At 49.5% G+C, this 24482-nt stretch overlaps 1 protein-coding gene across 1 annotated transcript in view; it reads right to left on the reverse strand.

The window, feature by feature from the left end:
- CNIH2 (cornichon family AMPA receptor auxiliary protein 2) overlaps positions 1-24025 on the reverse strand; it is a 707580-nt gene extending 683555 nt beyond the window's left edge. Inside the window, exon 1 of the mRNA XM_069644884.1 lies at positions 22907-24025. Coding sequence (XP_069500985.1) covers positions 22907-22987 — 81 coding nt within the window. The 5' untranslated portion in view covers positions 22988-24025. The remainder of the gene's footprint in view (positions 1-22906) is intronic.
- Positions 24026-24482: the final 457 nt, after the last annotated feature.

Genomic DNA, 24482 nt, shown 5'->3' on the forward strand with positions numbered 1-24482 from the left:
ACTGAAGAAGAATGCCAGCAGGCAGGGGGTACTGAGAAGAATGCCAGCAGGCAGGGGGTACTGAGAAGAATGCCAGCAGGAAGGGGGTACTGAGAAGAATGCCAGTAGGACGAGGGTCGTGAAGATGAATGCCAGTAGGAAGGGGGTACTGAGAAGAATGCCAGCAGGCAGGGGGTACTGAGAAGAATGCCAGCAGGCAGGGGGTACTGAGAAGAATGCCAGCAGGAAGGGGGTACTGAAGAAGAATGCCAGCAGGCAGGGGGTACTGAGGAGAATGCCAGCAGGCAGGGGGTAGTGAGAAGAATGACAGCAGGCAGGGGGTACTGAGAAGAATGCCAGCAGGAAGGGGGTACTGAGAAGAATGCCAGCAGGCAGGGGGTACTGAGAAGAATGCCAGCAGGCAGGGGGTACTGAAGAAGAATGCCAGCATGCAGGGCGTACTGAGAAGAATGCCAGCAGGCAGGGGGTACTGAAGAAGAATGCCAGCAGGCAGGGGGTACTGAGAAGAATGCCAGCAGGCAGGGGGTACTGAGAAGAATGCCAGCAGGAAGGGGGTACTGAGAAGAATGCCAGTAGGACGAGGGTCGTGAAGATGAATGCCAGTAGGAAGGGGGTACTGAGAAGAATGCCAGCAGGCAGGGGGTACTGAGAAGAATGCCAGCAGGCAGGGTGTACTGAAGAAGAATGCCAGCAGGCAGGGGGTACTGAGAAGAATGCCAGCAGGCAGGGGGTACTGAGAAGAATGCCAGCAGGAAGGGGGTACTGAGAAGAATGCCAGTAGGACGAGGGTCGTGAAGATGAATGCCAGTAGGAAGGGGGTACTGAGAAAAATGCCAGCAGGCAGGGGGTACTGAGAAGAATGCCAGCAGGAAGGGGGTACTGAGAAGAATGCCAGCAGGCAGGGGGTACTGAGAAGAATGCCAGCAGGAAGGGGGTACTGAGAAGAATGCCAGCAAGCAGGGGGTACTGAGAAGAATGCCAGCAGGCAGGGGGTACTGAGAAGAATGCCAGCAGGAAGGGGGTACTGAGAAGAATGCCAGTAGGACGAGGGTCGTGAAGATGAATGCCAGTAGGAAGGGGGTACTGAGAAGAATGCCAGCAGGCAGGGGGTACTGAGAAGAATGCCAGCAGGCAGGGTGTACTGAAGAAGAATGCCAGCAGGCAGGGGGTACTGAGAAGAATGCCAGCAGGCAGGGGGTACTGAGAAGAATGCCAGCAGGCAGGGGGTACTGAGAAGAATGCCAGCAGGAAGGGGGTACTGAGAAGAATGCCAGTAGGACGAGGGTCGTGAAGATGAATGCCAGTAGGAAGGGGGTACTGAGAAGAATGCCAGCAGGCAGGGGGTACTGAGAAGAATGCCAGCAGGAAGGGGGTACTGAGAAGAATGCCAGCAGGCAGGGGGTACTGAGAAGAATGCCAGCAGGAAGGGGGTACTGAGAAGAATGCCGGCAGGCAGGGGGTACTGAGAAGAATGCCAGCAGGAAGGGGGTACTGAGAAGAATGCCAGCAGGCAGGGGGTACTGAGAAGAATGCCAGCAGGAAGGGGGTACTGAGAAGAATGCCAGCAGGCAGGGGGTACTGAGAAGAATGCCAGCAGGAAGGGGGTACTGAGAAGAATGCCAGCAGGCAGGGGGTACTGAGAAGAATGCCAGCAGGAAGGGGGTACTGAGAAGAATGCCAGCAGGCAGGGGATACTGAGAAGAATGCCAGCAGGAAGGGGGTACTGAGAAGAATGCCAGCAGGCAGGGGGTACTGAGAAGAATGCCAGCAGGAAGGGGGTACTGAGAAGAATGCCAGCAGGCAGGGGGTACTGAGAAGAATGCCAGCAGGAAGGGGGTACTGAGAAGAATGCCAGCAGGCAGGGGGTACTGAGAAGAATGCCAGTAGGACGAGGGTCGTGAAGTTAAATGCCAGCACACTTGGGGTCCTGAAGACCAATGCAAGTGGGCCGGTGGTTGTGCACTTTCCAACCCCCAATTAATGGTGTTACGAATGGGCTGCTCTGTAGAGCAACAGGGAAGCAGCATGAGGGAGGCCGCTCCTGTTTGTTTGTATCAGCGACATCGAGTGGCTTTCGAAGTGACCCGAACGTGATAGATTTAACCGTACACTATCAAGTTAGTGTGTCACTCTTGGAACACTTGGAGAGTCGTTGCCCTCAAAATATCCGAAAACTCGCTGTGCCCTTGCCAGAATTGTTCTGCTTGCAAAGCCATCGCAAGGCTGAAGATCATGTTCCTGAGCGTGGTAAAGCCAATCTCCTAATTGGACAGCGGGACCAGATAAGCCGCTGGTAACTCCACCCAGGCATGCGGACCGCAGTCTAAGCCCAATGCGTGGAGAAGCCATGTGTAGCAGAGCCGGAAAGGGTGAGCCTGGTGGCTGACCAGGGTAGGAGACTTCAACTCAACCACAAAGCGGATAGTTTGAGGAGACCTTCACAAATGTGCCCTGCTGCTAGGAGCGGTGAAAATGAGGTGCTCTACGTGAAGCTCAGTGAGAATGTGCAAGGCACCAGTGCAAGGCGTGCTACTTACTGCCTGGCTCAATCACCTGGTCACGGAGCATGGACATGTCTTTCAATCGCCCCTGCAGAAGGCTCGCCCCACAACTGACTGCATCCGGGCCCAGGACCGACCGCAACACGGCTGGGTGTACCCTCAGGGCCGCCCCCAGCATTTGCGCTCCTCTGGAGGTCTTTGCCAGCAATCACCAGCGCCAGCACCATGATGGGGCACCATTCCTCACGTTAAAACCCTACTCTGCTTTTTTTGACCCCCCCAAACAACTCACCCCAACACACACACGAACACTTACGAAGATTCTACATTATCCTCCCAGGCTCTGCCATTCCAGTTTCTGCAGCAAGGGGTGCGCCTCCTTGCCCCGTCCCCGGAACCTCATTACCTGAGCTGGACCTTAGAAGCCAGCCTGGAGCACACATCCACTCCGTGCACCTCTAGGAGCGGCTGCTGGGACTCTTCTCAAACAATGCAAACGATACAAGGTTCCTCCTTCTGCTGGCAGGCCCTGCCTACTCCACACTCCCAATCTTGCACACAGGGAGATGATGTGAAACCTTGGGATTCTCTGCCTAGCCTCCCTTGTATTTGAATTGGGGCGCAGGGTGGCCCGTTTCACCTCATGGTTCTGACTTTTGAGGAGCCACAGTATAGGCTCGTCGTTCCGCAGATTGTTATGTTTTTACTACTTGTTTTTTTGTCTACTAGACTAGCTTTATATTCTACCTTAAATAATTTATGTAAACAGGGGGCTTTGAGCCATAAGGTCCTTACTAATCACACTTATTGTTTGCCATTGTGTTGCGAACCGTGCATCCAGGGGTCAAGTCCTAAAAATTAAAGTGGGGAACTCATCAACGTCCCCAGAAATTAGCATATCAAGGTGAAATATGCAAATTTCATTAAATTGGGTTTGCATAACCACACAATTTGCGCAATGGGGAATGGCATTTGCCTTTCTTAAAATGAACACACACACACACACAAAACCATGACAGGCAATTTTCTTCTAATAGTGTTTTTGAAAACGTTAAAAGGTGTGCATGGTTTAAACTTCAAGAACCAATACAAATGTTTTCCATGGGACTTGCGGAACCGAAATAGGACATGTCACCTTTAGTTGGTTGTTATTTTTCATCAGGTGATATATATAGTGCAGTGGTGAAGTGTCCGGCCAGCAAACCTCACGACTGTGGTTTGATCCATGAGGTCGGCTTTAATTCATACATTCAAAGAGGACATTCAATGTTTCTCATTTTAGCTGCGGACTTAGTCCACGCTCTGAATAAGGTGGGTGGATTCTGTCACCCTGCGTGTACCCTCGACCTGAGCCCTACATGCACCCCTTCCACCCTCCAATCATTAAGCTTTGGCCTCGGTCTGTGCTACCAAAAGGTGAGTCAAGAGTATTCCAGGGTGGATTTTGACTTGCCTCTGTTCCTGAGCCGATGGAGAAGGTGCTTTGGGCACATCAAAGTACACCTTTGGCCACCCTCCCACTTGTCTCTACCAGCTTGTTCTTAACATGGGCAGGTTAGGAAGGTGCTGAAAGGGGCAGGCGAGGAGTACTTGTGAGGAAGTGGGGCAGGGAAGGGGTCATTTTAGGGAGACTTCCCGTGAGTGAGGGCTTGGAAAGCGGTGGGTTGGACACCTGACCAGTATCAGACTTGGGGATGTGGGATGTGGTGGTGTCGTGAGGATCAGCAGGGGTTCCGCACTGGGAGCTGCGTGGGGAGAGTCAAGGTGGCGGAGAAAATGCGAGAAGGAGGGTCCATGCAAGGGGAGTGTCAGTCACCGGAGTCTCCGCCATACCGCTTCAGACTCCCTGTGCCAAGCCGTTTCTCCAGTATTACATTGCCGTAGCAAGAATAGCGGGCTGTTCCTGTCCTAGAATATTTGGCGGTAAAAAGCCCACCACCACTCCCCCCGCCCTCCCGCTGCCCCCCACGTCACATTAACATTGATTAACAAAAGGAGCACAAAAGGGGGGAATAGATAAAAGGGGAAGAAGGTGGAGAGAAGGGGGAGAGATGGATGCAAAGCGGGAGAGAGGGGCAGGGATACATGGAGGAAGGGGTGATGGAAAGAGTGAGAAAAGAGGGACAGGGAAAGAAACAATGAAGGGGAGACAAAGAGGGAGAGACGGCTAGAGATGGGGGGTGGGGCCGTCCTCAGGCACTCTCCCCCCCCCCCCCCCATGCCATAAGGGTTAAGCTGTTCAAGTGTTGGTACCCGAGCTCATCATTGTAAACAGATGCAGTTGCTATGGCAGCGAGCAGCGGATCCATGGCGACAGGGAGCTCAAAAAGGAGAATTTAGTGGAGAAAATTGGAAAAGAAAAAAGCCACTGAGACCTTCATGTAGAAAAGGCGCACATCTCCCTGGTACGCCCCCCCCCATCCTTACCCCCCTCACACACCCAGTAAAACCCCATCCTCGGAGAGAACAACCTCGAACACCCGCTCATGGTGCATAGAACGAGACACCTGAAATGCAAACCTTCAGAGACACACAGCTTCGAGACACCTCATCTCGACAGTTCAGAGAGGCACACATCTCAGAGGCAACCAAGAGAGACGCTTCGAAGAGACATCCCAGAAGACCAGCCCATTCAATGGACAGCCGCGTACAGATTCCACAGTCTGAGACACCCGCTCAGAGGTACGACTTCCGAAAAGAGTCCTCGAATCGCCTACTCGGGGAGTGGTGACCTCTTAGGAGGAAAACCTCAGTGAGCTATAATTCAAAGAAAAGCACATATCGGTTCCATACAATGCAGGCCCTGTATATGCACGTACGCTTCGAAGAGACACCCCTCTCAGAGAGGCGCGCCTCTCTCTCAGAGACACACACACACACCTCGGACAGACGCACTACACGAACACACGATCTAGCGACACTCCCCGTGAGAAGTAGCTCAGAGGGACATACAACTCCGTGAGACACCCCCGGGCGAGAATCCAACCTCAGAGTGCAGCCAGCTTAAGAGACACCCTCCCCAGAAGCATGTCAGTGGGACAGCCTTAGCAGTGACGCCCGCTAAATGAGACTCCGAAGAAAGAGGGCAGCCGCAGGAAGAGATAACCTGGACAAGACCGCCGTTGGAGAGCGGGCACTGAGAGAGGCAACTTCTCCAAGAGAGACACCACCCCGGGGAGACCGTCTCCTTCCAGGAGACACACCCATAATACAGCCCAGAAGGACCCAGTCTGGTAAACTCAGAGACAAGACGCTACATAGAACAATAACAATTCCAGAGTCCCAGCTCTCGGACTCTGCAGCAGCTGGACGTGACGTAGCTAGAAATGTAAGAAACCCTGACACCCTGGCCTCACAGAGACACGCGGCGGAGGGCGCGCGGGAACCCTCTCAGAGACGCCTCCTCGGAGAAGCCCACACTGGTGGTGGGACACCCCACAGACGTCGCTCCCACGCCTCTGGCTCAGACAGCACATATATACCTTATAGAGAGGCCTCCAGCTCATGCCCTCTCAAGTGAGAGGCCTGCACACTTCAGGCAACAGCCTCCTCGACGAGACACACTACTCACACACGCACTCGAGAGGGGCACAATCGCGAGAGCACACCGTTGTGCGTGCCTTGAGAGGCACACACAACTCGGAAGCACATACAACCCCGGCTCACAGGTTCGGGAGAGACACGAGTCATACAGACACATACAGACTTAAGGGCGCCAACCACAAACACAGCCCCTCACAGCCACAAGTCAAAGAGACACCACCAAGCGGCACAGCTGAAAGGGAATCACATGAGACTTACGCACGCCCTTCAGCGAGACATCTCAGAATGCATACTAACGTCCCCTCGGAGAGACATCTCAGAGAAGCACGCACACGACCCACACAATTAGAGACACAACTCAGAGCTAAGCAGTACTTAGACACCATCGCCTCCCCCTCACCCACACAGACACAATTGCTTTCGAGAGACATCTTAGAGACGTACAATACTGCGAATCACTGAAGAGACGGGTTTTGGTTTCAATGTTTTCTTTCTTTTTCCTTTTTTCCTTTTCTTCTTCTCTCCGTTTCATACACCTCTTTTCTTTCTCTTACATTTGATATTTGGACTTAGTTTATGATGAACTGTTTAATGTGTTTTGCTTTGGTTGACTCTGCTTGTGGTTAATAGATAAGGAAATGTTTTGTTCTTATTTGTTGTTGTGAAAATAAAAATGTTGACCCCCACTGAAGAGACAGGCCTAGGAAAGGCTGAGTGTCACGCGCCCTGTAGATAAATACGCCTCAATGTCACGCAACTCAGAGGCGTACACTCCAGAGAGACGTAAACCCCAGAGAGACGTACACCCCAGAGAGACGTAAACCCCAGAGAGACATAAACCCCAGAGAGACGTACACCTTCCCAGAATAGATGCCTTAAAAACACAAGCATGCTTTGGAGCCACACCCCGACCACACGCGTACCCCAGAGAGCCAGAGGTGCAGCACACATCCACTACACAGCAAGAAGACCCACACAGCTGAGAAAGGCACATGGGGCCCCTCCACACACACACACATCACAGAAGTGAGATAAGGAGACACAGATGCCTCCGCGATCAGTCAGTCCAGATACCCACACCTCATAGAAACAGACGCACTACATACAAATATAGCTCATCACAAACGTCTCAGAACTCACAGAGAGATCGCACAGCTGGTCGCGGGACAGAGAGACCCACACCGCACAGACACACCACAAATACTCATACCCGAGAGGCCAAGATCTAGGAGCAGCACCCATCAAAGAAGACCCATCAAAGAACTCATGATTCCACTCAGAGAATCGCCCCTTCAGAGACACACACCCCCTAAACAACAACCACAAGAAATAGACACACATGTACACACCGTACAACGTACACACTTCAAGACACATGCACATCAGGGAGGCCCACGCTGCCCAACGTATCATAGAGAAGAACACGTACCTCTCACACATACACACACATCTCAGAGAGCAGGGAAATGAGAGAACCTATCAACTCGCAGAGGCACACCTCTAAGACACACCCACCGCATACATGCCTGCCGTAGAATCCCCATGAATGTGCACTGGTATGCCAGCCATGCCCATATAGTACACAGAAAGTGTGCAAGGACATGCCAGCCAAACCCATAGAACACAGGAATGCGCAATGGTGAGCTTGTCATACCCATACAGTACCCAAGAATGCGCATGGGCGTGCCAGCCAGCCCCATAGAACACCCAGGAAAGTGCACTGACATGGCAATAATACCCATACAGTACCCAAGAATGCGCAACGGTATACCAGTCATACCCATATAGTACCCAAGAGTACCCAATAATGTGCACTGGTATGCCAGTCATACCCATATAGTACCCAAGAATGTGCATGGTATGCCAGTCATACCCATATAGTACCCACGAATGTGCATGGACATGCCAGTCAGACCCATAGAACACCCAGGAAAGTGCACTGACATGCCAATCATACCCATACAGTACCCAATAATGTGCACTGGTGTGCCAGTCATACCCATATAGTACCCAAGAATGCGCATGGGCGTGCCAGTCAGCCCCATAGAACACCCAGGAAAGTGCACTGACATGGCAATAATACCCATACAGTACCCAAGAATGTGCAACGGTATACCAGTCATACCCATATAGTACCCAAGAGTACCCAATAATGTGCACTGGTATGCCAGTCATACCCATATAGTACCCAAGAATGTACATGGTATGCCAGTCATACCCATATAGTACCCAAGAATGTGCACTGGTATGCCAATCATACCCATACAGTACCCAATAATGTGCACTGGTATGCCATTCATACTCATACAGTACCCACGAATGTGCAATGGTATGCCAGTCATACCCATATAGTACCCAAGAATGCGCATGGGCATGCCAGCCAGCCCCATAGAACACCCAGGAAAGTGCACTGACATGGCAATAATACCCATACAGTACCCAAGAATGCGCAACGGTATACCAGTCATACCCATATAGTACCCAAGAGTACCCAATAATGTGCACTGGTATGCCAGTCATACCCATATAGTACCCAAGAATGTGCATGGTATGCCAGTCATACCCATATAGTACCCAAGAATGTGCATGGTATGCCAGTCATACCCATATAGTACCCATGAATGTGCACTGGTATGCCAGCCATGCCCATATAGTACACAGAAAGTGTGCAAGGACATGCCAGCCAAACCCATAGAACACAGGAATGCGCAATGGTGAGCTTGTCATACCCATACAGTACCCAAGAATGCGCATGGGCGTGCCAGCCAGCCCCATAGAACACCCAGGAAAGTGCACTGACATGGCAATAATACCCATACAGTACCCAAGAATGTGCAACGGTATACCAGTCATACCCATATAGTACCCAAGAGTACCCAATAATGTGCACTGGTATGCCAGTCATACCCATATAGTACCCAAGAATGTGCATGGTATGCCAGTCATACCCATATAGTACCCAAGAATGTGCATGGGCATGCCAGTCATACCCATATAGTACCCAAGAATGTGCACTGGTATGCCAATCATACCCATACAGTACCCAATAATGTGCACTGGTATGCCATTCATACTCATACAGTACCCACGAATGTGCAATGGTATGCCAGTCATACCCATATAGTACCCAAGAATGTGCATGGGCATGCCAGCCAGACCCATAGAACACCCAGGAAAGTGCACTAACATGCCAATCATGCCCATACAGTACCCAATAATGTGCACTGGTATGCCAGTCATACCCATATAGTACCCACGAATGTGCATGGACATGCCAGTCAGACCCATAGAACACCCAGGAAAGTGCACTGACATGCCAATCATACCCACACAGTACCCAATAATGTGCACTGGTATGCCAGTCATACCCATATAGTACCCACGAATGTGCATGGACATGCCAGTCAGACCCATAGAACACCCAGGAAAGTGCACTGACATGCCAATCATACCCATACAGTACCCAATAATGTGCACTGGTATGCCAGTCATACCCATATAGTACCCAAGAATGTGCATGGGCATGCCAGCCAGACCCATAGAACACCCAGGAAAGTGCACTGACATGGCAATAATACCCATACAGTACCCAAGAATGTGCAACGGTATACCAGTCATACCCATATAGTACCCAAGAGTACCCAATAATGTGCACTGCTATGCCAGTCATACCCATATAGTACCCAAGAATGTGCATGGTATGCCAGTCATACCCATATAGTACCCAAGAATGTGCATGGTATGCCAGTCATACCCATATAGTACCTAAGAATGTGCACTGGTATGCCAATCATACCCATACAGTACCCAAGAATGTGCACTGGTATGCCATTCATACTCATACAGTACCCACGAATGTGCAATGGTATGCCAGTCATACCCATAGAACACCCAGGAAAGTGCACTGACATGCCAATCATACCCATACAGTACCCAATAATGTGCACTGGTATGCCAGTCATACCCATATAGTACCCACGAATGTGCATGGACATGCCAGTCAGACCCATAGAACACCCAGGAAAGTGCACTGACATGCCAATCATACCCATATAGTACCCAATAATGTGCACTGGTATGCCAGTCATACCCATATAGTACCCACGAATGTGCATGGACATGCCAGTCAGACCCATAGAACACCCAGGAAAGTGCACTGACATGGCAATAATACCCATACAGTACCCAAGAATGTGCAACGGTATACCAGTCATACCCATATAGTACCCAAGAGTACCCAATAATGTGCACTGCTATGCCAGTCATACCCATATAGTACCCAAGAATGTGCATGGGCATGCCAGTCATACCCATATAGTACCCAAGAATGTGCATGGGCATGCCAGCCAGACCCATAGAACACCCAGGAAAGTGCACTAACATGCCAATCATACCCATACAGTACCCAATAATGTGCACTGGTATGCCAGTCATACCCATATAGTACCCACGAATGTGCATGGACATGCCAGTCAGACCCATAGAACACCCAGGAAAGTGCACTGACATGCCAATCATACCCATACAGTACCCAATAATATGCACTGGTATGCCAGTCATACCCATATAGTACCCACGAATGTGCATGGACATGCCAGTCAGACCCATAGAACACCCAGGAAAGTGCACTGACATGCCAATCATACCCATATAGTACCCAATAATGTGCACTGGTATGCCAGTCATACCCATATAGTACCCACGAATGTGCATGGACATGCCAGTCAGACCCATAGAACACCCAGGAAAGTGCACTGACATGGCAATAATACCCATACAGTACCCAAGAATGTGCAACGGTATACCAGTCATACCCATATAGTACCCAAGAGTACCCAATAATGTGCACTGCTATGCCAGTCATACCCATATAGTACCCAAGAATGTGCATGGGCATGCCAGTCATACCCATATAGTACCCAAGAATGTGCATGGGCATGCCAGCCAGACCCATAGAACACCCAGGAAAGTGCACTAACATGCCAATCATACCCATACAGTACCCAATAATGTGCACTGGTATGCCAGTCATACCCATATAGTACCCACGAATGTGCATGGACATGCCAGTCAGACCCATAGAACACCCAGGAAAGTGCACTGACATGCCAATCATACCCATACAGTACCCAATAATATGCACTGGTATGCCAGTCATACCCATATAGTACCCACGAATGTGCATGGACATGCCAGTCAGACCCATAGAACACCCAGGAAAGTGCACTGACATGCCAATCATACCCATATAGTACCCAATAATGTGCACTGGTATGCCAGTCATACCCATATAGTACCCACGAACGTGCATGGACATGCCAGTCAGACCCATAGAACACCCAGGAAAGTGCACTGACATGGCAATAATACCCATACAGTACCCAAGAATGTGCAACGGTATACCAGTCATACCCATATAGTACCCAAGAGTACCCAATAATGTGCACTGCTATGCCAGTCATACCCATATAGTACCCAAGAATGTGCATGGTATGCCAGTCATACCCATATAGTACCCAAGAATGTGCATGGGCATGCCAGTCATACCCATATAGTACCCACGAATGTGCATGGGCATGCCAGCCAGACCCATAGAACACCCAGGAAAGTGCACTAACATGCCAATCATACCCATACAGTACCCAATAATGTGCACTGGTATGCCAGTCATACCCATATAGTACCCACGAATGTGCATGGACATGCCAGTCAGACCCATAGAACACCCAGGAAAGTGCACTGACATGCCAATCATACCCATACAGTACCCAATAATATGCACTGGTATGCCAGTCATACCCATATAGTACCCACGAATGTGCATGGACATGCCAGTCAGACCCATAGAACACCCAGGAAAGTGCACTGACATGCCAATCATACCCATACAGTACCCAATAATATGCACTGGTATGCCAGTCATACCCATATAGTACCCACGAATGTGCATGGACATGCCAGTCAGACCCATAGAACACCCAGGAAAGTGCACTGACATGCCAATCATACCCATACAGTACCCAATAATGTGCACTGGTATGCCAGTCATACCCATATAGTACCCACGAATGTGCATAGACATGCCAGTCAGACCCATAGAACACCCAGGAAAGTGCACTGACATGCCAATCATACCCATATAGTACCCAAGAATGTGGTGCAATATCACAAGATAAAAATCACACAGGGAGAGCCTGCCTGAACAACCATGACACTACCGCACCCGTGTATAGGATACTAAGGGGTGCATTGCGTAAGCTGTCCAGCGATGACAACAGGGGGAGGCATTTGCTTCATTCTAGAAATTTGAAGAAGGCGTCACTTAAATCAAATAACGTGCATGTTAGATCTCCTTATAAGGGTGTCCTGTCTTATAAGCTCCAGCTGCCTGGTTTGCTTTGGTACAAAAAGCAACTTTGTCTAAATAGAACAAATGTCCTGTCTATCTTTTCAGAAGTGGCAAAATTACAACTGATCTCATCCCGGGACATTGATCAAGTCGAGTACAGCAACCTCGTGAGTACTGATGTTTGCATTTTGCACATAGGCGCCCGTCTTTCATATGTATGAAATGATAGGGCACGAGTCTGCCAAACTCAAAGCGCTGGGATTTGAGTTGGAAGAACACATTGAGACCGGGGAATTGCATACAACATTGGAAATGAGTCCCGAAGGCAAAGAAATGTTGGTCTCTGTGAGTAACAGCAGTGGGGCATATAGACCCGTGGAATCGTCACACCAGGAAGAATTGGGTTAAATGCAAAGACGGCTCTATTAACAGTATGAACTGCAAAATGAACGCTATCATGGTGGATACTCCATGTCAACGGAAGCCTTTTTCCTTTAGAATGGCACATTTTGAACATTCAATAACGGATGTCATATCCACTGTGTTTGGGGGCAAGGCAGGTCGACAACAAGTTAAAAACAGGGAAACACACGTACACGCATTCAATAAGGAAATAGTGCAAGCCAAAAAAAAAAAAGAGAATGGAAATTAGACGAATTGAAAAGAATATTCATGATAGGCTGGTTAAAACAGCCATGAAGAAAAAGCTGATGTCAAAATATAAAAACATCATTCGGAGCAGGCGTGCATGGGTCCTACAGAGGGACGCCGAGCATATGCTCATGAAATTGAGGAATAAAGATTTGGGGGCTTGCTGGGAGATTATAAATAAACATTGAGCAGGTCAGCAGTCAGATTACGTAACACGAAAGTTTGGACAATTGCCAACTGTATTCAAACACTAGTCTGTATTCCAAAGCCAGACAGACAGTCTGTACTTTGGAATAAACCCCCCGTGGTTAAGGGCACAGTTATTTCTAACAGAGCAAGAAACTACTATGGGTTTTACCGCCCACAGTGGCAAGGCTGTGTAGGAAGACAGGAAAGGATAGATTTAGATTCTAAATTTCCCTTCCTTGTAGCCTCGTCTATCCCTGTGTAGTGCTGCTGGACCGCCTACAAATACAGGGGAAAGAATAAGAAGAGACACTAACTTCTTCTAGATGTTAAACACCATTCAGCCTTGCATCAATGTGCCCAATAACCACTCCCTTCCCCTATGTGTATGCATGGGAAGAGACAAATACCAGATCTAAAAACAGTGCTTGCGTGATGGGGAGAGCGTCCATCCACTGGATTGTCTCCAAGTTTATTTGCCAGGGATTGTACGTCCACCCCCATCCACTGTTGTTAAAACAGGAATGGCTCCAAGTCAGGTAAAGAAACCTCTGACATTGAATTCAGACCTACATAAAAGGACACAGATTACAGAATTTCTCCACTTGCTTAGTTCTTAATCTTATTTACTATGGCGAGTGGAGAATTGTAAAAAATTGCTCATGTATAGAAAGTGGGTCAGATTAACCAGGTTTCTGAGGTTGACTGGGTAGATCAGTTTTCGTCCATTTATGCAAAAGACAACAATTTAGCTGTGTCCTTCTTGGAAAAGAAACAGGCTAATGTAAATGCCTCGCAATTGGAAGCCAACCCGGGCCTAATGAACATGGTCATTCGTAACAGCAGTGATTCAAGGGCTCCAGGCCCCAGTGGTGTTTCTAACAAACTATTTTAACAGGATCCTGTTGTGTGGTCTGCAGTTTTTTCTATTCTTTTTAAGGAAATCACCATGGGAGCATGCATCTCTGAATCTTGGCATAACTCTTATGTCATACCAATTTAAAAGAGGGGTGCGAAGACCGACCCCAAGAATTACTGCGTATTACAATCTTGGATGCTGAAGGGAAGGTCTTTGCTCCCTTGTATTAAGACACTTGGAAAGTTGGGCTATTGAAGCTGGCAGACTAAAAAAATTCCAAACGGCTCAGAGCACCAATATTAACGGGCTTATGATAAGGTGTCTTCAGGATTTAGCATGGTCCGATAAATACGACTCTGTCTACGCCACCTCAGTAGATCTGTCGGCGGCGTTTGACAGAGTCGATGGGAACGGTGAGTGGTCTAAACTATCTAAACTATCTAGTTGGAAAATCACACAAATCCTCTTGAGATTACTCATCCGACTTCACGAAAATAGCCCCATACAGGTCAGATTGGATCAATTTGGTCCATTTTCTAGGAAGATCGATACTCGCTCTGCATTGAGGTAGGGGTGCTTATTGGCCCCCTGTCTCTTTTATCTGTATGTCTCCGACATGGATCAGTATTTGGAACCCGCCTCATTTGCTCCTCCAAAGATTGGCGAATTGGGTCTAATTTGGGTGGCTTATGCAGACAATTTCCTTTTGGTTGATCTTGCTCCCATTGGTTTTCGGCAGTTATTAAGGGCCTTTTCCAAGTTTCCAGGGCTAATTCTCTGGCCATTAATGCCAAGAAAACCTTGAGTGGGGAAACATGTGTTGAGGTTTGGAACTCAGATCTCACAACAGAGGACTCACATCAATAAGGAGACTTGGTATCAACACACTTTAATTAACTGAATTACAAGGACTCCAAGCAACCCCCCTTGGGGATTCAAGCCAAAAATGTTGAGGTTTGGCAACTCAGATCTCACAACAGAGGACTCAAATCAATAAGGAGACTTGGCATTAACACACAAGGACTCCAAGCAACCCACCTTGGGGACTCAGACTAAACAATTCAAGGAATCTATATAAACAAGTGGCAACTAGGAGGATGAAGAACTAATTGACTGGCTAGTAAGTTTTACTTTCACATGCCCGTGCAATACATGCACTTATTTTTCTTTTCTTTGACAGATTGTGAACTTAACTATACTGTCCTTAGCTGTTTATTTTCGTTGTGTACCAAAAAATCTTTTTGTGCTATACATTAAATGTAAACTTTTTTTGAAAATTTCAATTTGAATCTATCTCTTTATTTAGTAGAAAAGCGCAACTCTGGGACAAAACAATTTTGATTTCTCTTTAACATAGCCTAGGTCAGCCTCTGAGGAGACTCTAAGTTGCAGCACTTCCCCTGTCAAAAATCAATCAATTTTTATTAAAACATAGCAACCAAAGTGGGCGCCATCACTGTCCAAAAGGTTGAACAATTTGTATTGGTCTTCAGGAATTAGCATGGTCCGATAAATACGACTCTGTCTACGCCACCTCAATAGTCTGTCGGCGGCATTCGACAGAGTCGACGGGTACGGTTTGTGGTCTAAACTATCTAGTTGGAAAATCACACAAATCCTTTTAAGATTGCTCATCAGACTTCACGAATATAGCCCCATACAGGTCACTTTGGCTCGATTTGGTCAATTTTATAGGAAGATTGATACTCGTTCTGCATTGAGGTAGGGGTGCTTATTGGCCCCCTGCCTCTTTAATCTGTATGTCTCCGACATGGATGAGTATTTGGAACCCGCCTCATTTGCTCCTCCAAAGATTGGCGAATTGGGTCTAATTTGGGTGACTTATGCAGACAATTTCCTTTTGGTTGATCTTGCTCCCATTGGTTTTCGGCAGTTATTAAGGGTCTTTTCCAAGTTTCCAGGGCTAATTCTCTGGCCATTAATGCCAAGAAAACCAAAGTTATTGAGATTAATAGAAAAGGGAAACTATCTACTTTTGTCTGGTGGATGGAGATGGTGGATGGAGAATGAAAAGTTAAAAGCCATTGACAATTTAGGGCCCGAGTGATGGTATTTTTTGCACAGTTCAAAGTGACTCTGCACTGCTGAAAAGTGACTTTGCACTGCCGATACAAACCCTGATTCATGGAATTGGGCAAAGTGCATTTTTGCAGTGCAAAGTCAGTGTAAAGTGGTTTTTGCAGTGCAAAATGACTTTGCACAGCAAAAATACACTTTACACAGTTCCATGAATCAGGGTTGGAGTCAGAAGTGCAAAGTCACTTTTCAGCAGCGAAAAAAGTCACTTTGCACCGTGCAAAAAATTCCATGAATCAGGGCTTTAGTGTATTTGAGGTTTGCAATTTGCAGTAGACGCCATAAGGTCTTTATGGAAAGACAACTTAATCAAAGAGCTCTCCTTTTACTATATGAAATGACTACAGTTATTCAGAAATATGGCAGGTTTTCTATAAAGCCGGTCATGATTTTCTATCAGGGGGAGCCGTCCCTAAATTACAATATGGGTCCGAATTACTTCATCAAGTTGTTTTGGACCTTTTTAACAAAAGTGAGGCCCCTATTTGGTGGATGGTTCTGAGAGTCCCCCGTGCAGTTCCTGTGGTGGCCGTCCGCTTCGAATTGGGGCTTGGTCCCTACAGGTCAGAGTAAAGTGGAGGCTGCTGACACTGTCTGGGCGTAGTTTAGATCCTGCGGCAACTACGCCCATGAAGAGCCGCGTGGGGTCTCGGAGAGTAAATCCAACAGTTCTTTGGCACATATTGAAGATTATTGTGAGGCAACCCTGCCCTGGTGGGAAATTGCCAAAGACTAATCGGAACTGGTGAATTCCCCTGCTTTATTAAAATGCCCCTTATACTTCTTGGATTGGAGCCAGACTAAACTCCAAGAGTACCCCTCTATGCAACATCTATGGGAGGATAAGAAATTCGGGGTTATGACCCATTATTTGAGTGAATTCCCGGATAGGTTTTATAGAGAGGAACTAAGTAGATTTAGATGGAGTTTATCCCATGGAGGGGACATTTTATTGCGTCGTTCTAAGTACACATGTCGTTTTTGCAAGGTTGAAAAAATTCCTGAAACTTTGAAACATCGGTTGGTTTATTGCACAGGCGTAAACGCACTACGCACTTTATTTGTTGCCAGTATTGTGAAAGAAGTTAACTTTGTGGACGGTGAATCTGCCTGGTTGCACTGTCTAAGGGGAAATCCCACTTCAACAGGTATAACAGCAAAGGATGCTTACACTTGCCCGCGGAATGAAATGTTAGCTATTACTGTTGTAAAGGTGTACACGCACTGTGCACTTTATTCCTTGCGCTTGAATTGTGAAAGGCGTCTGCTTTTTGGTCGGCAGGCTGTGATGGTCACATTGTATAGGAGGCAATATCACTTTTCATGTATGGCTGGGATAGGCGTATCTAAGATGTTTACATTTGCGCTTGGACCTCTTTCCTCTTCTTTTATTCATAATGTCATTGGGAAAAGGGAAAAATGTCATTTTATTTCTTTTTGTAAGTATTTGTCGTTGCTGTATTATGCTTAGGAGCGATTGATTTTATTGTATTTTTTTAACATAAACTTTAATGTCTTTTGTAAAGGTTGAAGTTTCTTTGACCATATACACATTAAAAAAAAAAGAGTACCCAAGAATGTGCACTGGCATGCCAGCCATACCCACAGAACACAAAGGAAGGTGTACTGGTATGCCAGTGATACCCATAAAGTACCCAAGAATGTGCAATGATGTGCCAGCCATACCCATAGAATATCCAGGAATGTGCACTGGCATGCCAGCCACAAACCATATAGTACCCAGGAAAGTGGATTTGCATGCCAGTGCACATTCCGTGGTATTCTAAGGGTACGACTTGCATGCCAGTCCACATTCCTGGGTATTCTATGGGTATGGCTGGCATGCAAGTCGTACCCTTAGAATACCATGGAATGTGCACTGGCATGCCAGTCGTACCCATAGAACACCCAGGAATGAGGTCAGTATGCCAGTCGTATCCGTTTAATACCTAGGAATGTGGACTGCCATGCCAGTCGTACCCATATAATACACAGGAATGTGGACTGGCATGATAAGTCGTACCCGTAGACTACCATGGAATGTGCACTGGCATGCCAGCCATACCCACATAGTACCCAGGAATGTGGACTGGCATGCACGTCATACCCATAGAACACCCAGGAATGTGGACGGCCATGACAGCCATACCCATCGAATACCCCAGGAATGTGGACTAGCATTGCAGTCATACCCATAGAACACCTAGGAATGAGGGCTGGTATGCCAGCCGTAAACACAGAGGAATGTGGACTGGCATGACAGCCATACCCACCGAACACCCAGGAATATGGACTACCATTCCAGTCGTGCACATAGAACGCCCAGAAATGTGGATTGGCATGACAGCCATACCCACATAGTACCCAGGAATGTGGACTGGCATGTACGTCATACACATAGAACACCCAGGAATGTGGACTACCATTCCAGTCATGCACATAGAACACCCAGAAATGTGGATTGGCATGACAGCCATACCCATAGAACACCCAGGAATGAGGGCTGGCATGCCATTCGTACCCGTAGAATACTATGGAATGTGCACTGGCGTGCCAGTCGTAATGACACGTTGGGTGATCAGGGTTTTTGTCCAGGTGTATTAGTGCTAACACAGAGCGCTGTATTAAGGTGTACACATATCGTCTTCTCTTGATGGCGTGCGGGTGAAAGCGGGTGTTCCTGGGCAAATGCACAGGGACCTTGCAGGTTGGCTTGTGATGTGGCTCCTCGCGGTACAACACTGCACACGACGGCCTAGAATCTTCATTTACATCCAATCAGAACCCATGACATCATTTGGGGTCGCCAGGGGGTCGCAATTGCGACCCCTGAGGTCTCCCTTGCTGCACTTTTTTTTAGGTTTAAGCTCCTGGGCTGTGGCCATCACCATGTGGCCCTTTGTTTCTGGAGTGACTGGCTTTCTTTTTCAGGCCTCTTAAAAAAAAGAGGGGGTTCCACAAGTGTAACACTTTGAGCAGTGACCCTAAAAAGAAAGAATAGGAATAACAAATAATTTGTCTTTCTGGAATGCTATACGATAATTACTAGACTCATTAAAGGTTTATTTCAGGCACTCTTGGGGGGTGAGTCACTGATTTAGTCTGTTCTTAAACACCTCAACTCAGCCTTTAATCCTTCTGAGGTTGATAAATGAGTACCAACACAGGTTGGGTGATATTGTATGTATATGTGTTCTATATAAAGCGCTTAAGCGTAAGTGCTATATAATAACACATAATTATCATTTTTCCTTGGACTTCTGCTTGCATTCACAGTAATTTTGTAATATGGGCCTATACACGCCGATATTAACGATACATATGGCGACCCATTCTTGTATGAAATGTATGTCACATTAGAGTGATATCGTAACCATATTGCTCGCACTGTACTTAGGAACAATGCAATGTGATGCCACTTTCTATTTTGTTAAGGATTGAAAGGTCGCGTTTCATCACTTCCCAAGATGTCACTTCGGGGTGGGGTCAAATGGCATCACTTCCTGTGATGTCACCAGAGGTCAAGGGTCATGCGATGTTACTTCTGCTACCCCTGGCATTTTGGTGAAATGACGTCCCTGCCAGAACCTCTGCATTCACCCCCACACAAATAAGGGAAGACAAGATATATACGTTTTAATAACGCGTGAATCACCTGCCGACGTCTCTTCTCTAATAGCCTTGCACAAAACCCTGATCACGCAACCGTGTGTCATTAAATTACCTTCTAGCGGATGTGTTAGACTTAGAGGAAATTCTTGTGTATGCTGCAGTTTTGTACGACGTGTCCTCTTACTGCTATTGGCTGAGCACGTGTGTACGCACATATCACTGCCTTCAGGAAATAGGGCCCTGAATGAAGTGACGAAGAGGCTCGTTCAGTCACAGCCACCCTCAGTGTACACACACACACACAGCACACAGAGGCAAGCCTGCCTCAGCAAGGTACGCCTTACAGAAATGCACACGGCAGACAGCAAACGGCCCAGAGAGGCGCTCACACATTCCCTAGAGAGAATATCCGAGGACTTGCACACCTCCAGACGCACGTACCCCACACAGCCCAACGCGCCAAGCACACCACACACACGTACATACGCATATAAGTCGCAGGCGCAAATCCCTGCGCGAGGCACATGCCTCACAGGGACACACAACCGAGTACAAGGTTCCGACTAGAGCTTCAAACCCCAAGACACGCAAACATCATCGAGAACAAACAATTCCGGAAGGTAGGAGGCACACCTATGCACTGCAGAGAGGCCACGCACCGTGCTGACACACCACACAGAAGCAACTCAGAGAGGCGCAGCACGAGCCTTGGCCTCACCAAGGAAATCTCCCACCGCAAAGCACACACCGCGAAGAAACCAAGAGAGGTGTACGCATCGCACACTCGCATAGCTCGGGGAGCACGCACCACACAGACAACACCACAGGCACAAAGAGTATTATAGAGAAAACATGCCCGATGCATAGTCAAGCATATACATCGCAAGTACAACTGAAGAGACGCGTACACCTACCTCGGAAACAATAAACCGTGGTGCACCCCAACACGGCTTACACACATATTATGGGACATGTATTACACAGCCTGGTGCACAACCACCGAACTTCCTACCCGCCCAGGGCACGCAGATGTACACGCCAGTCCCCCGTGCCAGCTCAATAGATGCTCAGATGAAATGCCCCTGCCTTTCCTGCACTCAGCAGACACACAGGCATTCCACAAGCATACGCGTGCACACCTGTAGGATACCATGCCTCGCAATACACCGGGAAGCGTGCACACACCACCCAAGTCACACAGCCAATGGCCCTCATAATGCCGAGACACAGGAGCAAGAAGGCCGATAGAAGCACACCCAGGCCCAGCAGTCATAGCTGTAATACGCACACCCTGCACACCTACACGCCCTGCGTACGCACGACTTCCACCGAGCCACACAACTTCCAGCGGCGTATCCTAAATCCACACACCTCACCGAACACCTGTCACGCACAATGCACACGCACGCACCTCAAACACGTGCATACAGCCTTGCGAGAAGAGACATCCATAGCCATGCACCCACACACATATATCGCTTGCAGGCACACAGTTTTCACATGCAGCCCTTTTGAGACAGTTGCCAATGGCACCTCTTTTGCATTCACATCGACCTACTTGCACTCTGAGTCACACTTCAGTGCGCTTCTTTCACACTTCACACACAGCGCACAGCTTTTTCATGCACTCCGACCCCCCGCATCCACCTTTCACGCTTTAGCGGGGACACACCTCACACAAACCAACGCGCCACACGTCTCTGCTTCACACATCCTGACCCCCCATCACATGTTAAGATACACACATCGCGCCTATCTCTTTCACGCGTCTGCGCAACGGGCACACACAGTTATGCCAGAAGTATTTCACGCGGGCCTACGCCTCTTTCATACGGACACGCACACTTGCACATTTCACTTTTGCACTCAGAAACACTCTAGGCAACAGACAAAGCTTTAAACGTGTGCCCATTTCACAAACCCCCAGTTCACAAGTCCTCGGGAGGATCCCGCCACCTTCCGCACACGTCAACGTGTCACACCCAGTCGATCTCATTGCGACATCTCCATCCCTCAGAGGCACAGCTCACACACCTCTGACACGTCCAAGTACCCAACGCGCCTTGCACGCATGCACACGCCCCGTGAAGGCGTGTCATACCTGCTCGCAACCTGAACGTATCCACACGTCGTCTCGTGTCCCAAGCACGTGTCCACATATCCCACAAGGCCTAGGTCGCACAACTGCACACATCACACTGGCATCTTGAGCACATCTTACACACTTCTTCCACACGAACACACCCGTCACACATCTACTTATGTCACATCGCGTCCACGTGGGCACACGCCGCTCAAATGCACACAACTGGAATGCCCATCCAGGGGGCACCCACACATGCACATGTCGCGCACGTGCCTCGTTCTCAGACACTCGGGCTATACATCTGCACAATCAAGAGCACACCTCCACCTGCTCACCTCACACGTTTGCAAACCCCTTGCACATATGCACACTCCCCGCAAGCGCCCGCAGATGTAGCGTGTGTGCAATTGGCCTCCCGCTTGACAGAGGCAGACCTCGTGTGCACACACGCCACACACACAGTGTTCATCGTTAGCAGGCAGGTGCATGCACGCACACGCACGCCTCCGACCCACACCCCCTCTCCCCAGCACCTTTGCTGTCGTGCTCACACAAAGGCAATCCAAGAACGGTGGGGAAAGTTGCAATCCGTGGAGACTGGGAGATGTGCACGGAACAGACACGCAAATCATCCCCGTGCACAGCTCCCTACGCAGCACTGGGTGCACAGAGCGGCATAAAGGGTAGATGCTCCGTACCCTCGCCCCAATACTGGCCCACGGGGCGCGTCGGATCCCTTTGTCCACCCCGCACCCGACTTTGCGCGTGAATCGCAAGGCTTGAATAGCCGCTGTCTGCTGACACACCGTGTGATCTTTGACACGTCATATGTGTCTCCCGAGCACCTCTACCCCAATCGGTTCGTGCATGGCCTCACAGCTCCGTGCAAGCGAGGTGCCACGATCATGACAACACCCCAAACCTTGAGATGTTCCCCCCTCCCCTGCCTCCCAAATACCCGACCCACCCCTTTTTCCAGGGCAATACTAGAGACAAGGGCAGAGGGTGGCTGCTGTACTCACGTGCCAGATAACGAAGAAGATGAGCGATGCGCACAGGACCAGGGTCAGCATGTAGCAGAAGGCTGCAAAGGTGAACGCCATTACCGGGGCCGCCAGCCCGGCGACTGGGGTGCGAGCGAAGCCCGCGCAGACTCCACGAAACTGCCCTCCGGCTAGTCAGTCACACCGCGAGTGCAAACGTCGCTGCGAAATGCCGTCGGTGTTACTGTTTGTCGGTGGTTGTTCCGGCTGCGGTGTGAAATGGGTTCAGCGGTCTCCGCACGACTCCCGGAGGTGCGCTACCGTCGCCTGCTGCTGGGGTGGCCGCACACGGGCAAACTCACACCACCGAAAGGGAGGAGCTAGGGGAGGCAGCAGAAGTGGCAGGCGGCAGAGGTAAAAGAGGTGGTCCCGGTGGCAGCAGGAGAGGGGGCACAGGTGGTAGCAGCGATGGAGGTGGTAGTTCAGATGTTGTCTTCACTATCACGCTACACTCTGGGGTGCACGAAATGTCAGACACATCCTCCCCCACCTCCCCCCAAAAAAGCTTCAGAGGAACTCAACTCCGCCTTCTTCCAACCCCCAGCGAAGGATCGGGTGCAGGTGCCGCCCAGTGCCCCCGGCCCGGAATCGCGATCCGCTAGTGGCGGAGGGGCAGTGGCGGCCGGGGTCGGTGCTTCCGCGGATCGGGGGTCTGCATGGCTCGGCGCCTAGTGTGATTGCAGGCTGGTGGTGGGCTCTCTGCGGCCTGGAGCTTCCCCGGAGGCGACGGAGGACCCCTGTCTGCTGTCGCCGCCGCTACCTCTCCGTGCTTCACGCCCACTCGCTGCTGCGTGCTCGAGTTCCCGCCCTCCGGTGGAGGTGCGCGGAGCTGCCTGCCTTTGGCCTCTCTACACCCACAGCTGGGGTGGGGGTGGGCGGGGTGGATTAGCCGCGGGGGCCTACCCCTCCGGGTGACCCGGCTTCGGCTGGGGCTTGGGCAAGGAGGGTGCTGCGGGGTGGGGGTCGGGCCGGGGATGCCTAAATACACCTGCGGCGTGAGCGACGGTCAGGCGAGGAGCGGACCAGAATCTTCCACGCGATCAGAAGTGCTGATTCGGGGATTGGGCCAGCTCGTGTCCTGGTACCGGCGCCGCTCCCTCAGGCAATGCTCAGGTGCAGTTAGAGAATGGGGCGCCCTTTATTTCTTCAGGCGTCTCCTTGATGCTTGGGAGGGGGGTGGGGGGGAAGCGAGCCACCTGTAATCTCAAGGCCACTCAGGAGCAGGATGGACAGGGGTGCTGGCCCCACAGAGGCCTTTGCCGTTGGGTTCGCGGATCTCGGTGGTCCCTAAAATCAGCTTCAAACTGTCCCTCACTGGGCTGCCCCTGTGACGGAAGACCTCAGCCACTCTGGTCCCTGAAGAAGGACGGTGGACGAGAGGGTGGGTGGAAGAGAGAAGGATAGCACCACTGGAGACGTTTGAGCCTCATTATGCGTATGTGTTAATCGTAAAACCTGGCACATTCAACACCTCCTGTTTTTAAGATATTACCTACTTATGAGTTGGGATCGGCTGGGGTACTTAGAAAGTACTGCATATTTGGGGACAAGCAGT

Source organism: Ambystoma mexicanum, chromosome 2p (assembly GCF_040938575.1).
Source record: "Ambystoma mexicanum isolate Mex_15411 chromosome 2p, UKY_AmexF1_1, whole genome shotgun sequence".
Lineage (NCBI taxonomy): Eukaryota > Metazoa > Chordata > Amphibia > Caudata > Ambystomatidae > Ambystoma > Ambystoma mexicanum.